The 26,072-nt window shown below is 45.9% G+C and overlaps 2 protein-coding genes across 4 annotated transcripts; one reads left to right on the forward strand and one right to left on the reverse strand.

Moving 5' to 3' along the window:
• On the reverse strand, window positions 1–19,499 carry TAF15 (TATA-box binding protein associated factor 15). 2 transcript variants are annotated; one of them, XM_081890514.1, is made up of 16 exons: window positions 19,360–19,499; window positions 16,564–16,603; window positions 14,375–14,426; window positions 12,771–12,861; window positions 12,573–12,684; window positions 11,469–11,827; window positions 11,121–11,232; window positions 6,127–6,161; window positions 5,436–5,468; window positions 4,363–4,472; window positions 3,239–3,368; window positions 2,572–2,673; window positions 2,269–2,356; window positions 1,475–1,563; window positions 1,268–1,352; window positions 1–453 (listed from the first exon to the last, which is right to left on the reverse strand). In XM_081890514.1, exons 1-16 carry the CDS (start codon window positions 19,367–19,369, stop codon window positions 414–416), a joined length of 1,488 nt encoding a protein of 495 aa, XP_081746640.1. In that variant the 5' UTR covers window positions 19,370–19,499; the 3' UTR covers window positions 1–413. The 2 variants fall into 2 exon arrangements, with proteins under 2 accessions (XP_081746640.1, XP_081746641.1); XM_081890515.1 differs by lacking the exon at window positions 12,771–12,861 and having other exon boundaries at window positions 12,573–12,725; window positions 14,375–14,473.
• LOC309357974 (angiogenin-like) lies at window positions 19,293–25,960 on the forward strand. 2 transcript variants are annotated; one of them, XM_081890724.1, is made up of 2 exons: window positions 19,293–19,398; window positions 24,376–25,960. In XM_081890724.1, exon 2 carries the CDS (start codon window positions 24,391–24,393, stop codon window positions 25,000–25,002), a length of 612 nt encoding a protein of 203 aa, XP_081746850.1. In that variant the 5' UTR covers window positions 19,293–19,398; window positions 24,376–24,390; the 3' UTR covers window positions 25,003–25,960. The 2 variants fall into 2 exon arrangements, with proteins under 2 accessions (XP_081746850.1, XP_081746849.1); XM_081890723.1 differs by lacking the exon at window positions 19,293–19,398 and adding an exon at window positions 21,386–21,675.
• Window positions 25,961–26,072: the final 112 nt, after the last annotated feature.

Consider the following 26,072-nt stretch of genomic DNA (forward strand, 5'->3'; position numbering starts at 1 on the left):
TCACAAATAAACAATCAGCTTTTATTGTTTGAATTATAAAACATGTCAGATTTTTGGCAAATATTTTACAATTTCATTCCTTCTTTTTTTTCAACAGCCCGTGGAAGAGAGAGGCTTCTTTTCTTTTTTTTTAGGTGATGGAGAGTTGGGGGTGGTGGGAGGGGGGGATGATGGAAATTAGAAGATGAAAATTTTGATGGACTTGCTTTAAAAGTAAAATAAAAAAGGAGGGGGAGGAATCTGACCCAAGTTCCCTCCCGCCAAATGAAGAAAAAAAAATCCAATTTCACATTTAATTCCACTATCCAAAAGAGGCCATGTGGGGTATAAAGCAGCAGGCGAAACTCAGCAAAGTTTGCTGTGAAAAGCCGTCAGAAAGATGGGTTAGGGAGGGGGGACCTTCACAGCTGTTCTTAGTAGGGTCGGTTGCGTTGATCGCTTCTGAAGTCATTTCTGGAAGAGAAAGAAAGGAGGTTGTTTTTTTAACCTGAATACCTTCGTGTCCAGTGACTGCACCCTAGAACCAGCCACCTGGACTATGGACCTGGCTGGCACCCTTGCAAGCAGTAAAGGTCTGGACAGCTTCAATGGACCAGGTGTAAATTTGTGGACAAGGCACCCTAAGCCAAGTTTTCCAAAAAACTTCCCTTTTCTCATCTCCTTCCTCCAGCCTTTGACTCCTGAGATGTGCATTTCCAGGACCCAAGCTATGCCTGTGGATGTAGTATGTTTTAACTGCTTTTAACTCTGAATTTTAAAACTGTTGCAACCCACTCCGGGACCTGCTGGTGAAGGGCAGGTAACAAATCATCACAATCATCAGCATCTCCTGACCTGTGGCCTATCTAGACATAACACTTTTGTTTTTAAAACTGTTCATTGTACTGTGTCTACTTCTTTTTAAAGCTTGTTCATTTTTATCAGTTCCTTCTTCAGAATACTTTAAATTATTCTATGAAAAACACTTGCATTTTGGGGGTTGGTTGGTTTTACAATCAATCCCTCGTCTCAGGGAACTATGGGAAACTGGAGCCATGTAAGGGGGAACCAGGGGCCTCTTAACAGCTCTCAACACCTTTCAGAGACTACAGCTCCCAGGATTCTTTGGGAGGGGGAAGCCCTGGCAGTTTAAAGTGGTATCGTAGCGCTTTAAATGTAGGGTGTGAATGTGGCCGAAGACGCAATGATGGGGAATACTGATTTGGGTAAATCCCAGATCTAACATGCCCTTTGGCCATTCCAATAAGTAAATAAATTCAGCACTGACCGGCCTCCCATTTTTCCGCCAAAGCCACCACCTCTGCGGCCTCTGAATCCCCGGTCGCCTCCAAAGCCTCCCCGGCCGCGGAAGTCTGTGGGGGGGAAAAGCAAGATGAGCAACACAAGGGAACGCTTTCTCCAAGCTGTGGCATCCTGCCCCCCACCCCATTTCTGGGGTTATGGTTTGCTTTGGGGTTTTGTTTTTTTTACACACCTCCTCCTGACGGATGCCCATCATCCGGCCTGGGCTCATCGCACTGATTGCAGGAATTTCGACGGGCAAAATTCATATTGCCGCAGCTCCTGAAGGAAACAAGGAAACACGCGTTTTAGAAAGTGCTCTGGATTTTTTAGGAGGGGGGGGACACTTGGAAATGCTAAGTTGTGTTGTTGCAATTTTTGTATATGGCGTTTATTTTTATTACTTTTGTTTCCAGCCCTGTGACTGAAAACATATGAGGAGCAGACTACAAATACCATCAATAAAACAGAATGCAATAAAAATAATAGCCAGTGTGGTGTAGTGGTTAGAGTCCTGGCTGGGCTAGGACGTGGGAAACCAGGGTTGAAACTCTGCCATTAGACCCATCGGGTGACCTTGGACCAGTCGCTCACTCTCAACCTAACCTGGACTCAGCGCCCAGCCAGTGGTTAGGGATGATGCAACTCTCAAGTTCAACAACATCTGGAGGGCCACAGATACCCTATGCTGCTCAGCTTGCATTGCAGCTTCCTATGTTCCAACGTGGAAGAAGATGAAGCCCTTTGGTCAGGGCGCAGCCTGACTCCCTCCTCTGGCAACCTGCACAGAATTTTGCTTGATGGTTGCCATTAATTTGTTTTTAATTAATTTTATAATGAATGTTTTTAGAATGTTGAACTATTTTGACTGTTGTTAGCCGCCCTGAGCCCAGCTTCGGCTGGGGAGGGCGGGATATAAATAAAATTTATTATTATTATTATTATTATTATTATTATTCAGATACAGGCCTAAGGATAGGAACTTACGGGTTGGGACAAACCCAGTCGCCACTTTTGGGTTCTCCGCCTCGGCCCTGGAAGCCGCCGCCTCTTCCGAAGCCCCCTCCTCGGGAACCTGCGGTCACAAATACATTGCAGTTAAACCAAAGACACACATGTGGATAGGACTGAGCTGAAAAGCATCAGAATGACCTCTGCTCCCTGCTTCGGAGAGAGGGACAGCCAAAAAGAGATTCAGGGGAGAAAGTTGCTCCCCACACTCCCAGTCTCAAAATAACAGCACCTCTGGATCATATGCAAAGGAGACCGGGGAGGTGGTCCTGTTCCTACCTCGGCGACCACCACCACCACCACCTCCATTGCCTCCTCGCAGGAATTCAGGCCGTCTGGTTGCAAAGGAAACCCTGATAACACTGCCGTTGAATTCCTTTCCTGAAAAAAAAAATTAATAATTCTTGTTTTTTTAAATTAAAAGGAAGGAAAGAAAAATCCACAGCTGCTCAGGCACAATGAAAAAGAAACCTTCCATCACAGATCCTAGAAGAGATGGCTAAAAGCTCGGTTACTTGACTGAGGATATGTACTCCCTGTGCTCTCACCCCCCCCCAAAAAAAAACCAGCTCCAAAAGTCTGAGACAGCTTTCCTCAACCTTTGGTTCCCAGATGCCATTGGACTACAAATCCCACCACCCTTCAAACATGGGCCGTGCTGGCTGTGGATGATGTGAGATGTTGTACTACAACATCTTGCATCTCAAGGACTATATGTTATAAAGTAAAGCTAGTTGGTGCCTACAAGAACCTTTAAATGAGCCAGCAGGAGGGAGGGAGAGAGAGAAAGCAGGGCAAATTAGCAAGCCATGAGTTCTCCAGATCCTGTTGTGAAAGAAGCCTCCAGTTCACCATCACTCTTGATCTTAGTTGTTTTAAGAATGCTGCATAAAAAGGAGGAGGGGAATCATGTACTGGCTACCGAGATGAAGGAGGCCAGTCTTACCATCAAACCAGTCGATGGCTGCCTTAGCAGACGGTGGGTCATCAAAAGACACTGTCGCTTCGCCCTTTGGCTTCCCAGTATCCTTGTCCGTATAGAGGTTAATCATGAGTTTGCCAGTTTTCTTGTTAGTCTGGGAAGAAAAAAGAGAGAAGGGCCTGTCGTCACCCTCCATATAATACAGAACTGCTGTGTCTGGCATTGGTGGTGGGGGACTAATGTGGGGCAGGACCACTCAGTGTTATGGTTCTGGCTTTCTCTGATCTTCTAGACATGGCAGATTAAGCCACAAACTGCGTGACTGGTGCCCATGGCACTCTCTCAAATTTCCAAAAAGTGCCACTGACCTAAGAAGGCTGGCACCTCCTGCTCTGGAGCACCAGCAACCAGAGAAAGGCTGTTGGGTGCCAGAGGGGTGAATCCCCACCCACACCTCAAATATATATCTGGAAACATGTAACAGCTATGTTTTTGCAATGGATGTGCACATTGGTACAAGCGAAAATTTTGAGCGGAGGCTAATAGGTGACGGGTCTCCATATGGATAGGAAGTTGGATCACTAATCTTTTGGTCTTTTCACTCTAAGAACTTCCACTGGTAGAGCTCCAGCAAGAAATTGCATCATCAAAAACAGAGGCCAGGTGACAGTGAAGGGGGAAAACCCAGACAGATTTTGGGAGTTGGTTAACAAGAGTTCATCACCACCAAGTCCTACAGGAACAAGAGTAACTTCTAGCTGAATCCATGACAGTTAGGGAAGGTATAATTAACTTCTTGGACTCAAGACAGAAAAGCCAGCTGCTTTCCTACACCCACCATGCCAGTGACTTCCTGAGATTGTCAGAGACCAAATTCAGATAGCTAAGGCACCAACACCAGGGTGTTGTGTGTAAAAAATAAGTCTGATGCCTGCTCTACAATTATGGACACTCACCAAGTCCAACCTTACGTATGCTCCAATCAGAAACCTGAAATGCCTCAGTTTTCTGATTGGTCATCCAACTTAGGAGACGTACCTTGCTTTTATCCATTTGAGGATTTTGTTATGAACTATCACCTGCCTCAACGGCATTGTCCCCACAATCTTACCAGGTTTCTCTGTAAGTAGTTTTACTACTTCACCCACCTTAATGACACCTATTTGCTTGAAATACTCGGCAACTTGATCTGCTGAAGCGTCATCTCCCAGTCCTTGTACAAAGATGGTGTTGTTATCAGAGTTGTCAGACTCCGAATCTACATCACAGAGGAGCCAGAGTTATTTTAGAACCTGAAATAACTTCTGCAGGGGCCAAGCTAGAAGGAACAGATTTCCAAGGCTACTCAAGTCAGAACAGTCACCATTGCATCTGCAAGGCTCAACAGCCCACTATGGTATGGAAAACTCTGCATGTATATGGGGAAGCTGTGTCAGAGAACCTAAGTTTAGGAAATAGAATAATAGAACTGTAGAGTCGGGAGGGAACCCAAGGGTCATCAAGTCTAACCCCATGCAATGCATGAACCACAGCTGAAGAATCACTGTCAGGTGCCCATACAAAATCTGTTTCAATACTTCCAATGAAGGAGAGTCCACCACCCTCTGAGGGAGCCCATTCCACTGTCAAACAGCTCTTACCCTAAGAAAGTTCTTCCTAATGTTTAGTCAGACACTCCTGTCATTTGAATCAGTTGGTTCAGATCCTACCCTCTAACGATTCGGGACCTGCTCTCAGACAGGAATGATCAAATTATTTTAATAGTGGCTGAATTTTTGAGTGCTGCCCATGTAGAAAGACTGGGCCATTATAAAGAGATTTAGTGGTTCTTAATTGATTGGTGAGGTGGTAGTGTTGTGTTGCATTATTTATGCAAATTGATTTTATCTGGAGTTAAAGATCTGACTGGGACAAACTTTGTTATGCTGAGTTCGTATTTACACCATTTGTATACGGTGTTTGTTTGATAATGTGTCATTTGCTATGCCTAATGAAGGATATTTCATTTCCTACCCTCTAGAGCAGCAGAAAACAGGATCACTCCATCTTCCATGTGACAGCCCTCTTACATCAGCTCTCAAGCCTTCTCTTCGCCAGGCTGAACATAAAGCACCTAAGAAGATTGGTGCACCTCCCCGTTGAAGAGGAAGACTGCTGTGTGCCGCCATTGAAAGTGAAGGAAATAATAGAAGGCTGTGGAGCTATATGCTGATGTGCTTACCTGTGTCTGGCTTCTGCCCATAATCCCTCTGACCTGAAATGGTTGAGAGAAAAACCAAAGGGTATTTTAGCCAAAGAAACAACAACACCTGACGATACACAAACTGACGACGTAAATGAATTCTGAATTAATGAAAAGGTATATGCAACAACCCTTAAGCCGAGACAAGATTTAGAAGAGATGATTAAAAATGAAGGAAGGTGCATCCAAGAAGAAAACTGGTCACAGTCTTTTTTTAAAAACCGAAGGTTGTGGCATCTGCCACCCAGGTTTAAGGGGTGGGGGGGTCATCTTGTGGGTCCTGGCTGGCCATTCTCAAGTCGTGTGCCGCGATTGTTCTCTCACTGGTAGGTTTTGCTTAGCAGAACTTTGCATTACGCGCCACTAAGTGGCAAGGAAAGGAACAACAACAAAAATCCTTTCATGCAAATGGACAAAAGGAAGAGAAAAGAAACCGGAATCCTGGTTTTTAACTTTATTATTACGAGCACCTTTTTTTCTTTTTCTTTTAAAGCACACGTACACACCAGCCTCAGCTCAAAGAGGGAAAACAAAGAGAACAACAAAAAATAAAAGGCTTCTAATGGAACATGGTATTTGGTGGCTTTTAAAGACTGTTATTTATTTATTTATTGGGCTTTTAATGTGGAATTTCCACTGAAATGTTTTATTTCCGATGCTCAGAACTTACCACCAAAATTTTTGAAGCCACCTCGGTCACCACCACTGTAGAGGAAAAATTGAAGAAGTGATTCCTTCTTTTAAAGTCTCTACACCCTGAGCCCAAGGGCTCAAAAGCCACACTTACTGAATGTTACCGTGCAGCTGCTGAATGTATCCCCTAAGAAGTGGCACACACTCCTTCAGCAATAAATAACACGTGCTCAGCTCCTGCTCTGGAGCTCCTGTTAGTCTCATTGATTAAGAGAAGAGGGTAGGTATGCAGGTGTTCCCAGGCCCACTTCTGCAGCCCCAAATCCCAACAGTAATTTGTAAGATGCTTTTTACACCTGGGATGCGCTCAACAGGTGTGCATGTGAAGACGAGAGATGCAGCCACCATCCCACGGGGTTTGTTTCTTGAGCTCTGCCCTAAACAAACCATGAGTTCTGTTCAGACCAAGGAGTTTATTTGCTGTGACTGGTTGATCATGGGGTTTCGTTTTGGGAGAGGGGTGTGTATATTCTTAATGGTGCACACGCTCGAGGGGAAAGGTCTGATCTGTCCTTTGCAGAAGTTTATGCACACTATATAGACAGCAGGTGCATGATAAAGAAATAAAGAGTAATGCAGTTTTCTAGTCACAAGGGCACAAGCCAGAGAGAATGCTTGAGTAATTGCAAAAAATGTGTGGGTGTGCATATGCATGAGCGGGGGTGGGAGAGAGAGGGGATGACTCTTTCTAGGCTAACAGCAGTTAGTCTGGACTAGCAGTCACAGTGTTTGACAAGGAAGACCTGGGCTTAAATCTGCATCAGTCATGAAGTTCACTCTCGGCCAAGCTTCCCTCTCAACCTAACCTCCACAAGGTTGTTGTGAGGATACAAGAGGAGGAAGTTCTATGTGCCATCCTGAACTCATGGCAGGAAGGGTGGGGTAAAATATACTCTGGCTCATTTTTTAAAAGGACAGCCTTTCACGAGTTTGGAGAAATACCACCCTCTGGCTTCCAATAAAATCTGCATCCTTAGCTGTGCAGCACAACATTTGGGTTAGGTTCGATATATAGGTTCAAAGCCCCAGCAGCCTATGAAGCTCACTCCGTGAACATGGGTCAGTCATTCTCTCTCAGGCTAAGGCTGGTCACTATTTGTCAGCCCATCGTAACTCATAAGGCTGCTGTGAGGATAAAAAAAAGGTGGGAGGGGAAGCTCGTAAACCACCCAGAGTGCATTGGAAGGGTGGGATAAAACAATGCAAATAAATAAATAATTTTGGTCCTAAAATCTAGGACCAAAAATACATCCAGTTTTTAAACTCCAATCCAGGAGATGCTTCACACACAAAAAAGGACTGACCTACAGTCATGAGCAGACTCTTTCCTTATTTGGGAATTATTTTACATATGCGAGGGGAACAAGGAAACAAGCATCAGAATGCCAACCTTTGCTCTCATTCAAGCCTCCCTGCATTGCAAGAGTGACTCCAAGTCTTATAAACAGAGAGGTCACATTTGGAACCAAACACAGGGCTGTCATATCAGTTTGGGAATGTCATGGCTGCCCCTCTCCAAGTTCTGGAGGCTTTCTTTTGCTTTTTAAAAAAACAGGATTTAGATTTTCAAATTGCTAAAAAAATACGAGTATATCCAGATCCAAGTAAATGCAAAAAATTAATAATTGTTCTCAGTAAGAGATAATAAAGATTGGCTACATTCACATCATACATTTAAAGCACTGCAACTTCCCCAAAATAATTATGGGAGCTGTGGTTTGTCATGGGGGCTGCAAGTTGTTAAGAGACCCCTATTCCCTCCGAGAGCTACAATTCTGTGGGAGCGGAATACTGACCTCCTAACAACTCTCAGCCCCCTTAAGAAATTCCAGCTCCCAGAATTCTTTGGGGGAAGCCATGACTGTTCAACCACATGTCTCATAGAGCTTTAAATGCATGGTGTGAATGTGGCCGTAAAGTCTAGAACGACAGTGAGGTTTGCTGGACATCAGAGAAGGTTTATATTTAGAGATACTGACACACAACAGAAATTGTATCCTGTTATAGACAGTTATTTTAATAGTTGTGACCTACTGCACTCAACTATGCCACCCACCCAACTCCTCCACTCTGAAACTGAGCAAGCTACAACCAAACGCTTCTGAACCACTGCCCTTTCCTTTCTGTGTCACCAAAATACACTCTTCCTCTGCCCTCAAGTAGCAGCGCCTGGTTTCTGTCCAGTCGCACTTTGTAGCTTAAGCTCCCACAAGGGCTTGTCAAGCACTTTAACCTGAGGCACCGAGGGAGCGAGAAGGCAAGGCCCTCTTCCATCATCAGCTTAACTGGGGCAGTGCCTTCTCACCTTCCACCCAAACAAGACTCCAACTAGTGGCAGGCCCAAGTGGCGGCAAACCACAACCAATGTTCCTTAACTTCTGACTGGTAGGGACCTATTTCACCAAGTGACACACTATTTATTCTTATTTAAATTTAAACTGTAAGCCAGTACTTAACTCCAGAATTTGCAGGTAAAGGGATTCATCAGTGCATAATTTAAAGCAAGGTGTGTGGAGCAGGGAAGAGCCTGCCGCTGCTAGCATGGTCAGGGATGATGGGAGCTGCAGTCCAGGAAGATCTGCAAAGCTCCAGGTTCCCTGACCCTGGTGGCCAGGAGATTCAGCTGCAGAGAAGACAGGTGGGACACCAAAGGCCAGGGTGAAGGAACTGGTTCTGCCCAAGGGCCACATCCCCTCTAGGAGCAAAATGGCAGCAGTAGGCAGGGCAAAGGCAAAAGTGAGTGGAGCAACAGGTGTACATTTTACCTTTGGACAGTACCTTTCGGCACTAAGACTATCTCCCACCCAGGCAAGCAAGAGTTCAGGGACACATTCCAGTCAGGCAAAAACATTCAAGGAGAGTATGATGCAGGGCTGGTGAAGGGGATGGCCTGGGGAAGACGGGGTTTGGCTGAGGAAAAGGATGTGCTTTGGAAAGAGTCCTGTGACCCAGATACAGGAGCCCAGAGGGCTGCATTTGGCCCCCACCCCTGACCAGGGTAGGAAACATATGCGCAGCTTTGCCTCACCTTAATAAATCTGGTTCTTTTTTATACCTTGTTTCTGAGAACCTGCAGAGGTGCAATATGGCAAGTAGTCCTCCGCCAAGCTTCTGCCCCCTCTCCCTATTTCCTACACAAGCATCAATGGGCAACCTGAGCTTCGGCTTGGCACATCTCAACAGGCATGCTACCTCTCTCTAGCATGGCCTGTCTAGATGCAAGCTTGCATTCCAGGGGCAGGGAACCCTTCTCAGCCAGAAAGCTGCACCCCATCGTGGACAACATCCCAGGGGCCACATGCCAATGGTAGCAAGCGCGAGAATAAGCAGCCATGAAAGAGAATGGGACCAGGAAGGCTGTGGACCTCTGGGAAATAGGGTACCTTCCAGCCACATTAAAGCCAGACATTTCTACACACACAAGCCTCTCTTCATCCTCCACCCAAGCATGAATAATCACTACAATTTAAAGGACACATTCCAGCCAAGGGAAAGCATTAGAGGTGTGTATAGAGTGGGGCTACTGAGAGGCCTCGGGTTCCCCCACATCTATTCCAATCTCTTTGAAAGAGCAGCCACCACTACAAATCTTGTTTAGCAATGTGGAAACATTTATTGCCCACCACTGGCTTCACACAGACTGCTTTATGAGGCAGCTTCCAGCACTGCCGATATAGCCTGCACTGTCTTGAAGTTGCCGTGTGACAAGCCTGCTTTTACTAGACTCTGCTCTGGTAAGAAACTGGCCACAGATAGCCAGCCACACAGACAAGCAGAGAATTCCTTCTGTCTGGGCAGCAAATCCAGTATATCACTGCCTGCCGTAAACACTCCACAGAGCTCAGGGAGCTTCATCAAGCTGGAAATCAACCATCCTAAGTTGGGTTTGAGAATCTTAGCTGGTAACATAATTTAAGGGAATGCTTGCTAATCATGAACAATGGTATACTATTAATTATATTTTCAGTATCGCTTGACATCATGCTGTCTTTAATAGTCAGAATTGCTTGACTTAATCATGCTGATATAGCCTTAGGAACACAGCAGCCAGGGCTTGTATGCTCAACTTTAAATCATTCCACTAAGGAAGAGTGTTCATCCATTTGGCTTGCTAAGGTGTAAAATGGGGAGAAAAGCTGGGCCTGGGGGAAACCAGGCACCCAATCCCAGCTTAGGCCCAAGCTTATGGGTGTCTCAGCTCAATGCCCACTAGGGTCGCGAAGTGAACAGGAAAAAACCTAGCTCAACTTGTTCCAGTGGCTGTAGCCTTGCTGGGGTTTTCAGGACTTGCACAATTCCAACTGTGGGGCAATGCTTACTGACCTCACCCCAGAGCGCTCACTGTCCATGCATGGGGGGAACGAACATAGGTTCCCCATGTGACTTAAAACCTGGCACAATCAAGGTCACACTTTAGATCGCTGACCCACAAATACTGAGAGCAATGGGGCTGGCAAGGAAGAATGGCAGGGTAAGGGCAGGGACCCTTACTAGAGTCATTTAAGTCATAAATGCCTGAACAGGGCTTATAAGAGTTGTTTGACTTGGTTTTCTCATGGTACAATCAGGCCAAGGTGCTGTTAAAAGGTGAAGGACCTGTTAGCTGAGAAGAATCATTGCCCACCTCACTTGTTAAAATGAACCAACAAGTGTAGCCAAATTCTTTGCTGAAAGTATGGCTGGATCCTACTGGTCAAAAGGCACTGGAGGTGTCCCATGATACCCAATTATTTTATCTTGCAGAAAGAGATTCCATTTCTACATTGGAGAATCTTGGTTGGTATGCCATTCCCATCAATTTTGTCCAGTTTTCAGGCAGTACCCATCACAGAGTGCTTGAAGAAGAAAAAAAATCCACTGCCTTCAAATCTCAAAGGTTTTTGCATGAGCATCCACTCAAGCAAGCCTGAAAAACAGTGGGAGAGGCAGCCACATACAACCTCTGCAGCTACTAGTGTAAAAATCCTTTACCTTAAGCCCAACATCGGGCCTCTGCTGTCAGAATCGAACCTGCTTCCACCTCCTCGGGGTCCACCATAGCCTCTGTTTTCTTCACCATACCTACTCTTCTCACGACGATCATCTGAAGAATTACAAAGCAGTTACTGTGGACTGATAGACAAGAGGCGTCTCCTAACAACTAGGCAACCTTAACGAACTACAGCTCCCAGAATTCTTTGGGGGAAGCCATGATGGTATCACAGTGCTTTAAATGTATGGTGTAAATGTGGCCTAAGTGACCCTGGAGCATTATAGGCTACCGAAGCATGTGATGCTGCTTTCGTTAAAACATTTCTGGGCAGCCTGTGCAAGGCTTACCTTGCATGTTCTGGCCATAGCTTTCCTTCTGCTGGGATTGGTAGGACGGCTGGTTCTGGCCGTACGATCCTGGCGGCTGCCCATAGTTGGACTTCTGGTTGTAGGAGCCTTGCTGTGGCCCCAAATCGTGCTGCTGGTCGTAGGAGCCTCGGTTTTGGCTGTAACCTGACTGCTGGTCATACGAGCTTTGCTGCTGTCCCTGCTGGCTGTAACCCGACGGCTGGTCAAACTGCTTTGGCTGCTGGCTGTAACCGGACAGTTGGTCATAGGACCCTGGTGGCTGACTGTAACCTGAGGGCTGGTTATATGAACCTGGCTGCTGCCCATAGTTGGACTTCTGGTCGTAGGAAGTCCTATTGCTGAAACAGAGGAGAAAACTGATGAAGAAGGCATGACCGAAATGTGCAGAAGTTTCGTCGGCTTATTGACAATGCATATACAGGACAGAGTTCCAAGGCAGTCAAGACAAAGGCAATGCAGTCAGAGAACTGGCTCATCCAGCCCACTGCTGTATACGGTGAAATGAAGCCACACTCCAGGGCCTGAGACAGAGTCTTTCGCAACCCTACCTAGAGATGCTGGGGAATGAACCTGGGACATTCTGCATATAAAACAGATGCCCTGTCACTGAACTACAATGCAGGAACCACTGCTGAAGAATCACTGTCAGATGATCATCCAACCTCTGCTTAAAAATCTCCAATTTCTATCAACCCCATCACGACCAATTCCTGTACGGCCACAATCACCTCTGCTTATATTGTAACGACAAGCAGAATCCCAGCTTAACTCACCCAGCCAATAATCTACACCAGCAATCTTCGCCCCCTGAAACTGGCAGAGAACAATAGAGATTTCATTGCTGGTGTAGAAAATGGTCCAGCAAAAGCCTAAGAAAGCCAGAATTAATCTGCATCCCCCCTTCCCTCCCCCCAATCAGGAAGCCAATGCAAAAGAAAGAGTAGTTAAAGAGTTAATCTTTCTACAAGTTTTCACTGCTTCGCAACACAGAGAACTTTACAGCAGCTGGAGCTGGAGGATGTTAGTAGTTAAATTAGTGACGCACTTTTATCAGGTTCAGGCAAAACAAGTCAGTCTCCTTACCTGCCTGATGGCTCTTTCTGCTGCCCCTGACTGCCGTAAGACTCCTGGCTGTAAGAGCTCTGGTTCTGATTTTCATATCCCCCATATCCTTGCTGGCCGCTCTGCCCGTAACCTGAAGATCCAACAGGGAACGCTTTAGGTAAACGGTTGCCCCTGAACAGTGCACACGTACAAAAATGTCAGCATGCTCAGCCAAACCTGTCTGGGTCTGTCCATAGTTTCCTTGATAGCCTCCATAACTTTGCCCATAAGAGGAGCTCTCCCCACTCTGCTCATAGCCAGGATAGCCCTGAAATCGAACAGGAAGAGGGCAAAAGAGAAGTCAGGCCACAGGCATTTGTGGAGACCAGGGAACTAAACCAAGACAGCCACTACAGCAGTATGCTTTGGGCAGGGAAACCTGGGTTTGAATCCCCTGATTAGCCACAAGGCACAGTGGGTGGCCTTGGGCTAATCACAGGCCCCCTGCCTAACCTACCATACAGGGTTGTTCTTATTTATTAAGTTTTATATAACTTAAAAGCCAAAATAGGCTTCTAGGCAGCTGCGAGTATTAAATTGGTATCCCACTTTTTTTTAAAGGGTTTATATTTTCCAAATAATTGTATCCCACTTACCCCTCACTCACTGGCTTTACCATTTTGTTTTGCTGTTTGCTTTATTATATTGCAAGGTACAAAACTTCTTCATGCCACTTTGGCAGAAGGGCTGGGGTGTGCCAACAACCCTAGCTATGGGCACGCAAAAGTGGGATATAAATGTGATTGTGACATCAATCAGTCCCAGGTTGAGGAGGCTGAACAGGGAAAGCTATAGACTACCTCTGTTCATGTGGCTCAAGAAAAAGAACCCTCTGAAGTCTGGAGTAGCTGGCAGCACCAATCTGCCAACCAATTATCACAGGAGCGGAGAACCTTCAGGACCTCTCCCAGGCCTCCACAGGCTGTTCTGGCCAAGCCATGCCCATATGCCCTATACCTGACATTGCATGTGATATGAGGTGCATGGCAGCTTAGTTGCCTGGGTAAATCATACACCAGGAGAATCAGCCTTACAGTACACTGATACAGATTCAACTCTGGCCTGGAAGGACTTTCCACTCTGCAAAATGTAAAGGTAAAGGACCCTTGGATGATTAAGTCCAGCCAAATTCAACTATGGGGTGCAGAACTCATCTCCACTTTCAGGTCAAGGTCGTTTGTCCACAGATAGCTTTTTTGGGCCATGTGGCCAGCATGACTAAACCGCTTCTGGTGCATGGGACACCATGATGAGTGCCAGAGCACACAGAAACACCGTTAACCTTCCCACCACAGTGGTACCTATTTTCTACTTGCACTGGTATGCTTTCGAACTTCTAGGTTGGCAGGAATTGGAACAGAGCAACAGGAGCTCACCCCATCACATGGATTTGAACTGCCAACTTTACGTTTGGCAAGCCCAAGAGGCTCAGTGGTTTAGACCTCAGCGCCACCCGCATCTCTCCACTCTACCATTACCACTCTACTATAACATGAGGAATAACTCATGATAGAGTGAGATCATGCTTGCTTTTAATGGCAAGCACTCTATCAATCCACATGTATATTTTCTGCAGTCTAAATCTCAAATGGGCTCTTTCTTTTGTATCTTATTAGTCACACTTGATCATTCTTCCCACAAAGTTCACTCAAATACCAGCTGTCTATCTCTCTCAAGAGGTCCAAGAAAGACATTGATTACACCATGATCCTGTCATAAAAAAACTGATGCTGTGATTTATTTATTTTTTAAAGCAGCACAAAAGTGGTCATTTGGCTCACCTGTGGTGCCTGTCCATAGCTTTGATTTCCTTGGTTGCTATATCCTGTGTAGCTGGAAGAGAAGGTGGCAGATAAGTGTTATTTCCACACAGCACCTCCCTAGGGGCAAAAAGAAGAATTCACATCTATCTGAGCATCCTGCAGCATTTTAAAGAGCAGTTCTTTGTTGCAGCTTAAGCTTTTGTGAACTGAAGCCAACTTCTGGCACACAAACATTATACACAGAACCTGAAATTTAGGGAAGGGCACAAACTGTTCTTGCAGAGACATAACTGTGTTCTTGTTGACCAGCAGAAAGTATAGAAACCAGTGACTCTGGAAATCCCTAGTGACGCCTTCTAGCCAGACGCGGCACACGGTCTGGCACTTTGTTCTCTTTGGAAAAAACATATGCACCTGGGCTCTTTAGAGCAGCCTTCTCCAACTTGGTGCCTCCATATGCTTTTGGCTGCAACCCCCCATGATCTCCAGTCACCAAAGCTGTATCATGCTGGGGCAGATGGGGGTTGTAATCCAAAACATCTGAAGGGCACCAGGGGAAGGAGAAAGCTCTAGAGGAATTACTGAGTTCCTTTTATAGCACGTCAATAAGTGCTAATTTCCCACTGGACCAACTTCGCATCAGAAGTAATTTGCAAAGAACGCCTTCACTTAAGACATCACTTCAGCACAGACTTATCTCTCCAATTTGTACAGCTTTAGGCATTTGAAACCAGACCAGCGGTCTGGCTTATTTTTGCAATTCAATCTGCACCATATGTAGAATTTTTTTTTCACATTAAGGAAGGACCGTAGGCGTTTGCTTTGAATGCGGGAGGTCCTAAGTTTACTCCCCAGCATCTCCAGGTAGGCGTGGGAAATATTCCTGCCTGAAACCCAGGAGAGCCACTGCGAATCAATGTAGATAATGCAGAACTAGATGGACCAATGGTATGGCTCAGTTTGGCAGCTTCCTAGGTTGCAATAAAACAAACCTTGTTTAGACATATACGCACACACTTTGTGACTAGAGCTAAATTTTACCCACAGCCGTTGAGGCTACTTTATAGATCACCACTTTAATTGTGCCATCCAAATGAAAAGTTTGAATTTGGGGGGGGGGGGGCATCCAGTAATTTTAATCAATACAGTATTGTTAGTATATCAAACCCTTAACAGCTTGGAACCAGCTTACTTGAAAGACTGCCTTACCCCAATTGTGCCCGTTCAACATCTTCAAAATGTGAAATGGCACTTTCACAAATTCCACAAAATGTTAGTTACACGCTTGCAAGGAATCTATCCTTTTAGCATGACACCTACTCTCTGAAACTTTGATCCTCTTGTTATTAGGTAGGCATCACTGCTGTACAGTGGAACCTCGGTTTAAGAACAGTCCTGCTTACGAGCTCCACAAAACTGGAAGTAGTGTTCCGATTTGCGAACTTTACCTCGGTCTACGAACGGAAACGGAACAGTGGAAGGGCACCGATGGTGAGAGGCCTCATTAAGGAAAGCACATCTCAGTTGAAGAACAGATTTGGTTTAAGAACAGACTTCAGGAACAGATTAAGTTTGTAAACTGAGGTACCACTGTACTGCTTTTGAAGCCTGCTAAACCCTTTTTTTGTTTAGGCAAACCTATCCAGGTGAGCAATTTTATGACATATTTTTGTTTCTAAACTGTTGGTTTTATCTATACAGTATTTGATAAAAGTTATTATGTCCACTTGTTTTTAAAGTTTGATTTTACCAATATTTTCTTATGAATGTTTTATACTGTTTTTATGTAAACCACTTAGAGGTTTTTCTGATTAAGTGATATCTAAATCTTGTTAAATAAAGTACTGTAAAATAATACAGCACCGGGCAGGAGAGAAAGGGATATAAGGGACAGGTATTTGTACTTGTTTCCCTGTGAGGAAGTACACAAGCTGTTCTTTTTACCTGGTTGGGAGAGCGGGACAGGGAGGCTAAATGGTAACACTGAGCAAAAGGGAGGGTGGCAGAAATGGCTTGGACATAAACTGTAACTCTGCATGTGGGAATTTGAATGGAGGAAAACGATTCCAAAAGAGAGAGGCAGAATGCTAACTACCAACCTTCCAAAAAGCCTCAAGAAGATGACAACATATTACACAACATGGGGGTTCTTGTGTTTTTCTCCACAGGTTTAAGCCCTATATGGTATCATCATTAGATTTGCATACCTTTGTTGCTGATCTCCAGAATGGCTGAAACTTCCAGAATCTTAAAGGAACAAAAACAAAAATAAATTCCAAGTAGGCACTTATAAAAGAAATGAACTTTTCAGCCAAAAATTATAATGAACTGGTTATTTGTGATGAGGAGCTCAATGATTTATTTTACATAACGAAAGCTGGCACAACCTCTTAAGAAGTCCTCTGTTCAGATGATTTCAGGCTCTCTTGCAGGGAGGCATGTGTGTTACAATGCTGCATGTGTGCTTTTAGAAGCAGGGGCATCACATCCATACCATACATTAAGGCACACTGTGTTCCCCAAAGAAGCATTGGTACCCCCACAGAGCTACAATTCCCAGTGCCTTTGAACTACAGTTCCCAGGAGTCTATGGGAGAAGCCATGTGTCTTAACTTTATGATATGACTGTGTCTAGGGCAGTGTTTCCCAACCTTGTGCCTCCAGCTGTTTTTGGACTACAATTCCCATCATCCCTTGCCACTGGTCTTGCTAGTCAGGGATGATGGGAGTTGTAGTTCAAAAACAGCTGGAGGCACAAGGTTGGGAAACACTGGTCTAGGGACTTCTAAATTGTATCAGAGCAAGGCTGCCAATACCAGGAAAAACTGCCCGAGCTACATGCAAATGAAAATTAACATTCAGGCTTGATGGGATCTTCTCCTAGAACCCCAAAAGCCACCAAATACAGTCAAGTGTGAAAGACAAACATGTAGAATTAAAGAATCCAGAGTCTAGGGCATTGTTCTGAGTACAAGAACTATTCCACACAGCTGAGTGAAGGTTTTGGCCTCTAGCTTTCTGTCTGCTCCACCACTACCCTTTTTTCATATATGGCAGGGCTGGGTAATATCTGGTTTTCAGTATCGCAATATATCACCAACTAAACATCACAATATATCACAATGTCTGAAATAAGGATGGAACTATGTAGAGGCGAACACGTGGCAATAGTCTCCAAAACTTTGCAAGAGGTGGGAGAAGTGTGAAGGGGAAGCAAAAAGTAGCAGGGAATGACTGGATCTCAAAGCAGGTGTAGCTTTCCTTCTGCCAAGAATGGAAAGAGGGGTGTGGATGGATGAATGCCCACTGGCAAAGGACCATCATGGATTCATATTGGATTTGTAGGAGTGACAGTAACTCTGTTCCCTGCTCCATTCCAACCTGATAATGGGAAGAAAGTCTAAAAGAGGCCCAGCCTTATTGCAAGAATAGTTCCCTGTATGTGTTTTTAAGAGAGACTAGGAGAGACCCTCCTTTAAAGCCAGTCTTAGATAAATATCCCAGGCCACAGACCTGTGCAGTCCTGCACAGAACGGAAGATGAAAATCCCAGCATGTTCATCTGTGGAAAAGATTGCTGGTGCTGGGGTTGAAAGGGTGGGGGACACAAGATAGAGGAAGTTCAGATGTGGGGCCAAAGTTCACAGTGCTTGACAATCATTGCCTTAAGTATTTGTTTTTTCGATCCTCTGTTAGAGATGTCAGCAACTGGAGATGAACAATTGAGAAGACAGGTGGGTACTTGTGCTGAGCATGATTTCAGACACGGTGAATGAGGTGTGCAGTATCTACAACTATAAATAACTCGTCTTGGATATCATTTGCTATTTAACATAGGTGCATGGCTAGCCATGTTGAACAGCCACAGAACTCTCTTAAAGATGCTTGTGCCCAGCAGAAGTTTGCAATATGTTTCCAAAAACTGTTTTGCTTCTCTCCTCCCTTCAGTTACAAGAAGCCTATTTCCAACTTGAACTCCCACTGCGAAAGAACTCTAAGACTGCAACAGCCACTTGGAAAGGGCTATGCTCTGACCACCGCCAAACATTCCACACATATGCCTCATAAGCATCCCCCATTAGTAGCCAGCATCATCCTTAACGCTTAAGAGCAGCCTTCCCAAACCTGGTGCTCTCCTGATGTTTTGGACTAAATCAGCCCCAGCAAACATAGCCAGTGGTCAAGGATGTTGGGACCTGCAGTCCAGCAAGCATCTGGAGGACCCTGGCTTGTGGAAGGAGATAGGACTATATTGTAGTTGAAGGGCTGAGGCTGAGAGAGGGGTAGAGGGAACTGTTCATATTCCAGAAACGCAACAACACTCAAGGAAGGTGTGAAACACTGCCAACGAAGCTTGCAGCCTGGGGACAGCACCAAGGGCCCAATAAGGAAACCCAGGGGGGTTTCAGATCCAGGACCCACCTTTAACTCAAAACATATCTGCATGCCAGTGGTGCTCCTGCTGTGACCCACCTTGTATCAGACATGACACAGTAGTTGATCCCGACCCACTAACTGAAGACTACTGTATTGCCTTTCCCAAATTACAAAAACATAAAAACTGAGAAATATTACTATAAAGCTGTAAAACACTGAACTATTGCCAACATCATTTTTATTACTATTTTAAAAAATAAAATACTATTGCTATTATATATCCTCCTTCAAGGATTCCAGTTTAAAAAAAAATAAATAAACCACAAACTGAGGCGCCACTCACGCCTCGACTGGCCAAGAATAGTCCCAAGGGGCCTTGAGCACGTGAGACGAGTCAGCTGTAGGGCGAGCGCGCAGGCGCACTCGCGGGTCAGCCGAGAGCAACCTTTGCAAAAGGGCCTAAAACTTGTGGGAGGAGTCATTGCGCAGGCGCAACACTCTCAAATATGGCAACTGCCAGACCCGCTGGGGTCCTTCCCTCCTCCCAGAGGCCACGCCCCCTCCCGCCTCCCCTTCAGTGACAGCCTCAAGCCCCGGTTTCCCCCAGCGAGGGAGGCGGCCACCTACCCGACGCCATCCCGGCCAGCGACCCCGGCGGGGAAAGAGGTGAGGCGGGGGAAAGACGCGGGACCCCGGACAACCCGCTCCGTCGGCCACTCGCTGACTGACTGACTGACTCTGCCAGCAGCGGCAGCAACAGCAGCGTTGTCGACGCCGCCGTCGCTTCGGCTGCGGGGCGGCGCAGCCAATCAGAGCGTGCGGCGCCTACCAACTGAACAGCGCGCGCAAGAATGGGGGGGAAAGAGATAAATAGGCGTGTTGGAACATACCTATTGACGCCCTGCAAGGGTGTGTGCGAGAGAGAAGAGAGAGCAAGAATAGTGTTCCAATCGATGACGGGCGGGGAGGTTCCGTCCGTGTTCCAAAGCGGGCTGTACCACCTTGGCGTACAGAGGAGGAGAGGAAGGGACTGAATGGAACGTACCACTGTGGCTTCAGTGAAATAATAGCTTTTGGGGCTCTTTAAAGCGAAGGGGAAATGTACTAATGCATTAATATCCCAGCTTTCAGCCAAGGAGCTCAAGGCAGCATATATTGTCTGTCCCCCGCCTTTTTATTTTTTCCTCACAACAACCCTGTGAGGTAGGTTAGATTGAGATAGTGTTCTGCCTAATATTTTTATGGCAGCGAAAATTTGAACTTCGATCCAGTCCAAACACTGTAACCGCTACACACTGGGTCCCCGTAATTAGTGAAGAGGCAAAACTGTGATATTAAACTCAGTGTGTGATATACACACCATTTTAGCTTGCTTAGATTTGAATGATAGGGAACCTGTGAAAATAGCAGCTTTATACCAGGCGTTCCTTTGGAAATGGCAAGAAACCCAAAAATCCGTACAGCTGTTGAAATCAGTGCAGCCATGAAAGGTTCAGTTTGCTATCTTGATTCAAAATTACACCCAATTATATCCAAACACGGACAAAAGTTGCCTCCTTAACCTCAGGAGCCATCAAGCAAAATTTAGTGATGATATCTTATGAAGTGTCCAAATAAATAGAGGACCAACTTCCCAAACTGTAGTAGATAAAATGTCTCTGATAGCGTGCAGAGTGCATTTGGCTGTGTAATCAGAGCAATTCCCTCACACATCCTAGCAATAAGGGTTCATGCCTCAGGAGAGCTGTCACCTCTTTTCCCCCACAGACATGGTTATTGGGGCCTTTAGCTGCTGTACAACAGACAGAAATTCTAAAGGTGTAGCTTTCTTGGCCATCACCATGCCATAAATTAATAGTACTGTGCAAATCTAGTTTCTGTGCTTTTGACAGCTGCATCACAGTCAATGCCTCTTAACCTAATCTACCGCAGAAAATTGAGCCAGTAAACCTGGAGAAGAGTTCTGAGGGCCACCCAGAGAGGCATGGAGGGCAAAATGTATTGGTTACATTGGTGGCCTTACCTTTCCAGGCTCAATTTTTAAAGGTGCTGTGTTGAGTCTTTAGAGCCCTGGATGATTTGGGACCTTGTAATCTGAAGGACTCTGTGCACCTGTATGGATCTGCCAATACTGTAAGATCAGGAGAGGTCCTGCTGTTTGCCCTGGCTGCAAGAACCATGAGGCTGGCTGGTAGTGGTGGGCAGGGACCTCTCAGTGGTGGTTCCACACCTCTGAAATGCTATCTTTGTGGAGATACATATGGCATTATTGATAGAATAGAACTCTGCTGAAAACAGAGTTCAAGGGGACTTACTCCCATGAAAGTCAGTATAAGGGGATTAGAGGGAGGGGCTGAATCAGATTGAGTCATTTTATTCTGTTTTAGCGCCAATTGTAGTTGAGCCAGCATGCCATAGCATGGCTGGAGTGTCGGTCTAGGACATGGGAGACCAGGGTTCAAATCCCCACTTGGCCACATGAAGCTTACTGGGTAACCTTGGGAGCCAGTCTCACTCTCTCAGCCTCACCTACTTTGCAGGGTTGTGTGAGGATAAAATGGTGAGGAGAACCATGTAAGCCACTTTGAGCTCCTTGGAGAAAGATAGTGGAACAGAAGTGCAATAAATAAACAAACAAATGCTGTCTTAAGCCTTTTGTAACCTGTCTGAGTGGATGCCTGAGGGGCAGGGCATAAACCATCCTAACGAAGTGCAGACATGCAAAGAAATGACTCATCAGCCACAAAGTTTAGAGGGAGTGGAAGGGAGTCAAGTTCCAGCAAGCAAACTGCTAGCTGAGAGATGGGAGAATCCACAGGCTCACTTTCCTCCTGAATCTAACTTCCTACTGGATCAGAAGACCGGAGGGACTAAGCAGAACAGCTCCTTTGTAGGTTCGGTGAAGAGGAGGGTCTGTTTCGGGTCTGGCTGCCAGGGGAAATTGTGAGTAACACTCTCTCCCTGTTTTAAGAAAACAGAGGTCTTTTCCCATCATTGCTGATGTGAACAAAGATGGCTTCTCTCTCGCCGGGAGGGCAGTAGCAACAAATCTGGAAGGAATTAAGCTACAGTGGTCCCTCGGGTTAAGAACTTAATTCGTTCCGGAGGTCCGTTCTTAACCTGAAACCTTTCTTAACCTGAGGGACCACTTTAGCTAATGGGGCCTCCAGCTGCCGCCGCACAATTTCTGTTCTCATCTGAAGCAACCTGAGGTACTATTTCTGGGTTAGCGGAGTCTGTAACCTGAAGCGTATGTAACCCGAGGTACCACTGTATTTGCAATGTATTTTATCCAGTCTGCTGGGACAAGAACATGCTGTGTGCTTTGCCTTCTTCTCTCTTTCCCTTTACTAGATAGCTCAGTTGGTTAGAGTGTGATGCTGATAATGCCAAGGTTGCAGGTTTGATCCCTGTTTTGGTCTCCTGTGTACTGTATTTCTGCAGGGTCTTCTCCAATTCCATGATTCCATTAATCTCCCCCTCCCAGGCCGCCCCCTGAATGTTATTTTCTGCTTTCTTTTCTTTTGCAAGGGACCTTGGCACTGAGCAAAAGTGCCTCTTGCAACAAAATGTTGCAGCATTATCGGCACTCCCTACAGGAGTGCTCCTGTTCAATGTGCCAGCCAGCTAGCCAGGCTCCCCTTCAGCAGACCATTCCCTGTCTTTTCCTTTTCCAGCTGACACACAGCATTCCATGACTGCTGGATAGGCATAGTCCTCATTGGGTTGGGCTTCTGAGAAGGGGTGGGGCTGGCTTTTTCATTTGTTTTCCATAATTTTATTTTATTTTTGTGTTGCTGGAAAGCTCCACATTCCTGCAGATATATTCTGATGCAGCCCACTAGTTTCTGTGTAGACCACATTTAGATTCCAGTCCAGTCAACACTTGGCCACTTGAGTTTTCTATTAGAGGGAATAATAATAATCATTCTGCACTTGTAAGACGTTGCTCTGTTAGTGTGGAAGCATCTATATTGTGGAACTTCCTGCCTATTGACATCAGGCAGCCGTGCTTTTGCTGTACTGTACTCTCTTCAGTGTCTCTTAAAAACATTGTACAGCCATATACAGTGGTACCTCGGGTTAAGTACTTAATTTGTTCCGGAGGTCCGTTTTTAACCCGAAACTGTTCTTAACCTGAGGTACCACTTTAGCTAATGGGGCCTCCCGCTGCCGCCACGCCGCCGGAGCACGATTTCTGTTCTCATCCTGAAGCAAAGTTCTTAACCCGAGGTACTATTTCAGGGTTAGTGGAGTCTGTAACCTAAAGCATATGTAACCTGAAGCGTATGTAAGCCGAGGTACCACTGTATAATGTTTAGCGTATAGCTGGTTTTAATTATTTTTGAATGTTTTAGTAGTTGTTTTTAACTGATCATTTCGCTGTTTTATTCTTTTCGTAAACCTCTTGGAGATTTTATTTAGAGTTGCCATAGGTCTGGGAAATCCCCGACATGGCCTCTTTTGGGGGGGCCTACTTGCCTATCTGGGGGAATTTTTAATGTCTGGGGTTTGGGGGGTGTTGTGTGCTGATGGCTCGTGTTCAGGCTATGGCTCTGTGTTTGGCGTGGGTGGCTTGGCGGTGGTGGATAGCTGGGGGGCGAGCTCAACAACTCTGACCCCCCAAATCTCAACAACTTTTTTGGCGATTGCCCAAAAAATGCTCAAGAAATGTCCGGATTGACACCTCTTGAAATACAGTAACCCTGTTTTATTACAATTGAGCTGTGTATCAATTTTGTGAAATGAATTTTCTTAAAGCAGACCCACTGAAACCAAACGAACCAAGTTAGTCGTATCCATTTACTTTCAATGGGTCTACTTTGCAGTGTTCCGTTTCTTTATATACAGTGGTACTTCAGGTTATAGACGCTTCAGGTTACAGACTCCGCTAACCCAGAAATAGTACCTCGGGTTAAGAACTTTGCTTCAGGATGAGAACAGAAATCATGCTCCGGTGGCGCGGCAGCAGCAGGAGGCCCCATTGGCTAAAGTGGTGCTTCAGGTTAAGAACAGTTTCAGGTTAAGAATGGACCTCCGGAACAAATTAAGTACTTAACCTGAGGTACCGCTGTACCACCTTTTGGCTGAAGGGAAAGGCCCCCCGAGGCAGCTTACAAATAATAAATAGATACAGAAGAACACAAATTCGAAAACAGAAACCCTAATATTTCAAAAGTATTTAAAATATCCATGGTCCTGCCAAAAAGGCAAAGAGCATTCTCTACAAAAGCATCAAGAGAGGAAAAGAGCAGAATGCTTAAGCATCAGCTCTTCCTTATGAGAAAAGCCCTACCTCGGGGGTTCAATCCCAGTTTCAATCCCTGCTGGCATCTCCAGGTAGGGATGCGAGAGATTCTTGCCTGAAATTCTGGAGAGCAGTTGCCAGTCAATGTAGGCAGCACCGAGCTAGATGGACCAATTGTTTGACTCCGTATAAGGTAGCTTCCCATGTTCCTGTAAGTGTCCCAGGCAGGGGGATTGGGCAAAGCATGTGGAGATGCTTGCGTTGTGATAGTTCCAGCAGTCTCTGCCCTGTAAGACTATTGCTGGACACAGCCCACTGAAAGATTGTTAAAGCTGCAGATTTGCCCTGTGTTTCATCACAGTTTTATTAAAGATGTACATATACAAACCCTGCAGGTGCAGCCGGACAGCATGGCTTCAAGGATGGCACCTCTGCTGGGCCTGTTCCTCCTCGCCATCTCCACCACCAGCGTCTCCTACGCTCAAAGCTCAAAGGCCTTCCAGAGGAAGCACGTCACGTTCCTGGATCACATAGACCACAACCAATGCAACAGTGAGATGCGGAACAAGCGGATCTCTCAGACCGACAGTGGGTGCAAGCGGCTCAACACTTTCATCCACGCTCCCGAGCAAGCCGTCGACCAGGCGTGCACGGCGGGGGAGCCATACGTGATCCAGAACCAGGAATACAAAAAGAGCCCCAAAAAGTTCCGCATCACAAACTGCAGGCTCTCTCGGGGACACGGGGACGACTGCGAATATGTGGCGGAAGCCAGCAGCTTGAGATACATTGTTGTGGCTTGCGACCAAAACGGCCGGCCGGTCCATCTGGAGAGGACGCTCACCGATGCAGCTGCTGGAAAGCCAGACGACAAGCAGCCAAGTTTGAACCCAACCAAGAAACCGTCTAATTCTGCAAGTGTCATAAGCGCCCATTGGGTTCGAGGGCAGGGAAGTTGGTGCATGGGGCGTTTGGGGGGAGTTCTGCTGTTTCTTTCCCTTGTCCTCTTCTGGTGCCTTTAAGAAGGAAATCATTTGAAGACAAGCATGTCTCTGCTGCATTTGGTGAAATGGTGAAAGCCAGGGAGCCCCACAATTCCTGTTGCCACACTTGCACAGTGAGCGTCTTCTTCTGAGAAGACCCAAGGAGCTCCGCAGGATCAGACCAAGGTATATCTAGACCAGCATCCTCCAACCAACTAATGGCCAGCCAGATATTCACATAAGAAGAACTTGCTGGTCAGGCCAATGGCTCACCTGGTTCAGCATCATATTATCATGGTGGCCAAGCAGATGCCCCAAAGGGAAACCCACAAGCAGGACCTGAGCATGGGAGCCCTCTCCCCTCCCGTGGCTCCCAACAACTGGTATTCAGAAGCATTGCTGCCTCCGACAATGGACTTCTTTTGCTCTTTCTGAACCTTTTCAAATTTTACAAAACCCTTTGTAACCAGAACTGTGCACAGTATTCCAAATGCAGCTGCAACATAGATTTTTATAACACCATTATGATATCTGTATTTCCCCACACGCTGGAGAGGGGCAGGGTCCTGGCAGCTGGACGTTTGATCCAACTGTTTTGGGACTACAATTCCCATCATCCCTGACCACTGGTCCTGTTAGCTAGGGATGATGGGAGTTGTAGTCCCAAAACAGCTGGAAGGCCAAGATTGGCCATCACTGAGCTAATACCTTCCAACCCTTTGTGGGGCCCTGGTGGCAACACAGATGTTTAGGGGCAGGGCCTGAGGATATTTTCTGCAGAAGAGAATACTGCCTTCCTTCTTTTAATACTTAAATAGTGCATATATTTGGCCAAAATAGCACGTTAGTGGACTGGGAGGGTATATCCTTTCAATATAGGCAATTTTTCTTATCTCCAGTATTTAGCTCTTGCTGCAGGAACTATTGAAGAAAATAGTTCTTGATCTTTTGAATTACATTTATTGCATAACTCAATAAAATAAGTTCTAAACTGGCACATTTTCTGTGATTCTATGCATTTCATTTATGGTATCAGGCCAGCCTTTCTGAAGACTGAGAGATGCCCCCAACATTATTCAAAGAGGGAAGTAGAGTGGGCTGCACCTCTG

This window comes from Podarcis melisellensis, assembly GCF_964234715.1.
Source record: "Podarcis melisellensis genome assembly, chromosome: 15".
NCBI lineage: Eukaryota > Metazoa > Chordata > Lepidosauria > Squamata > Lacertidae > Podarcis > Podarcis melisellensis.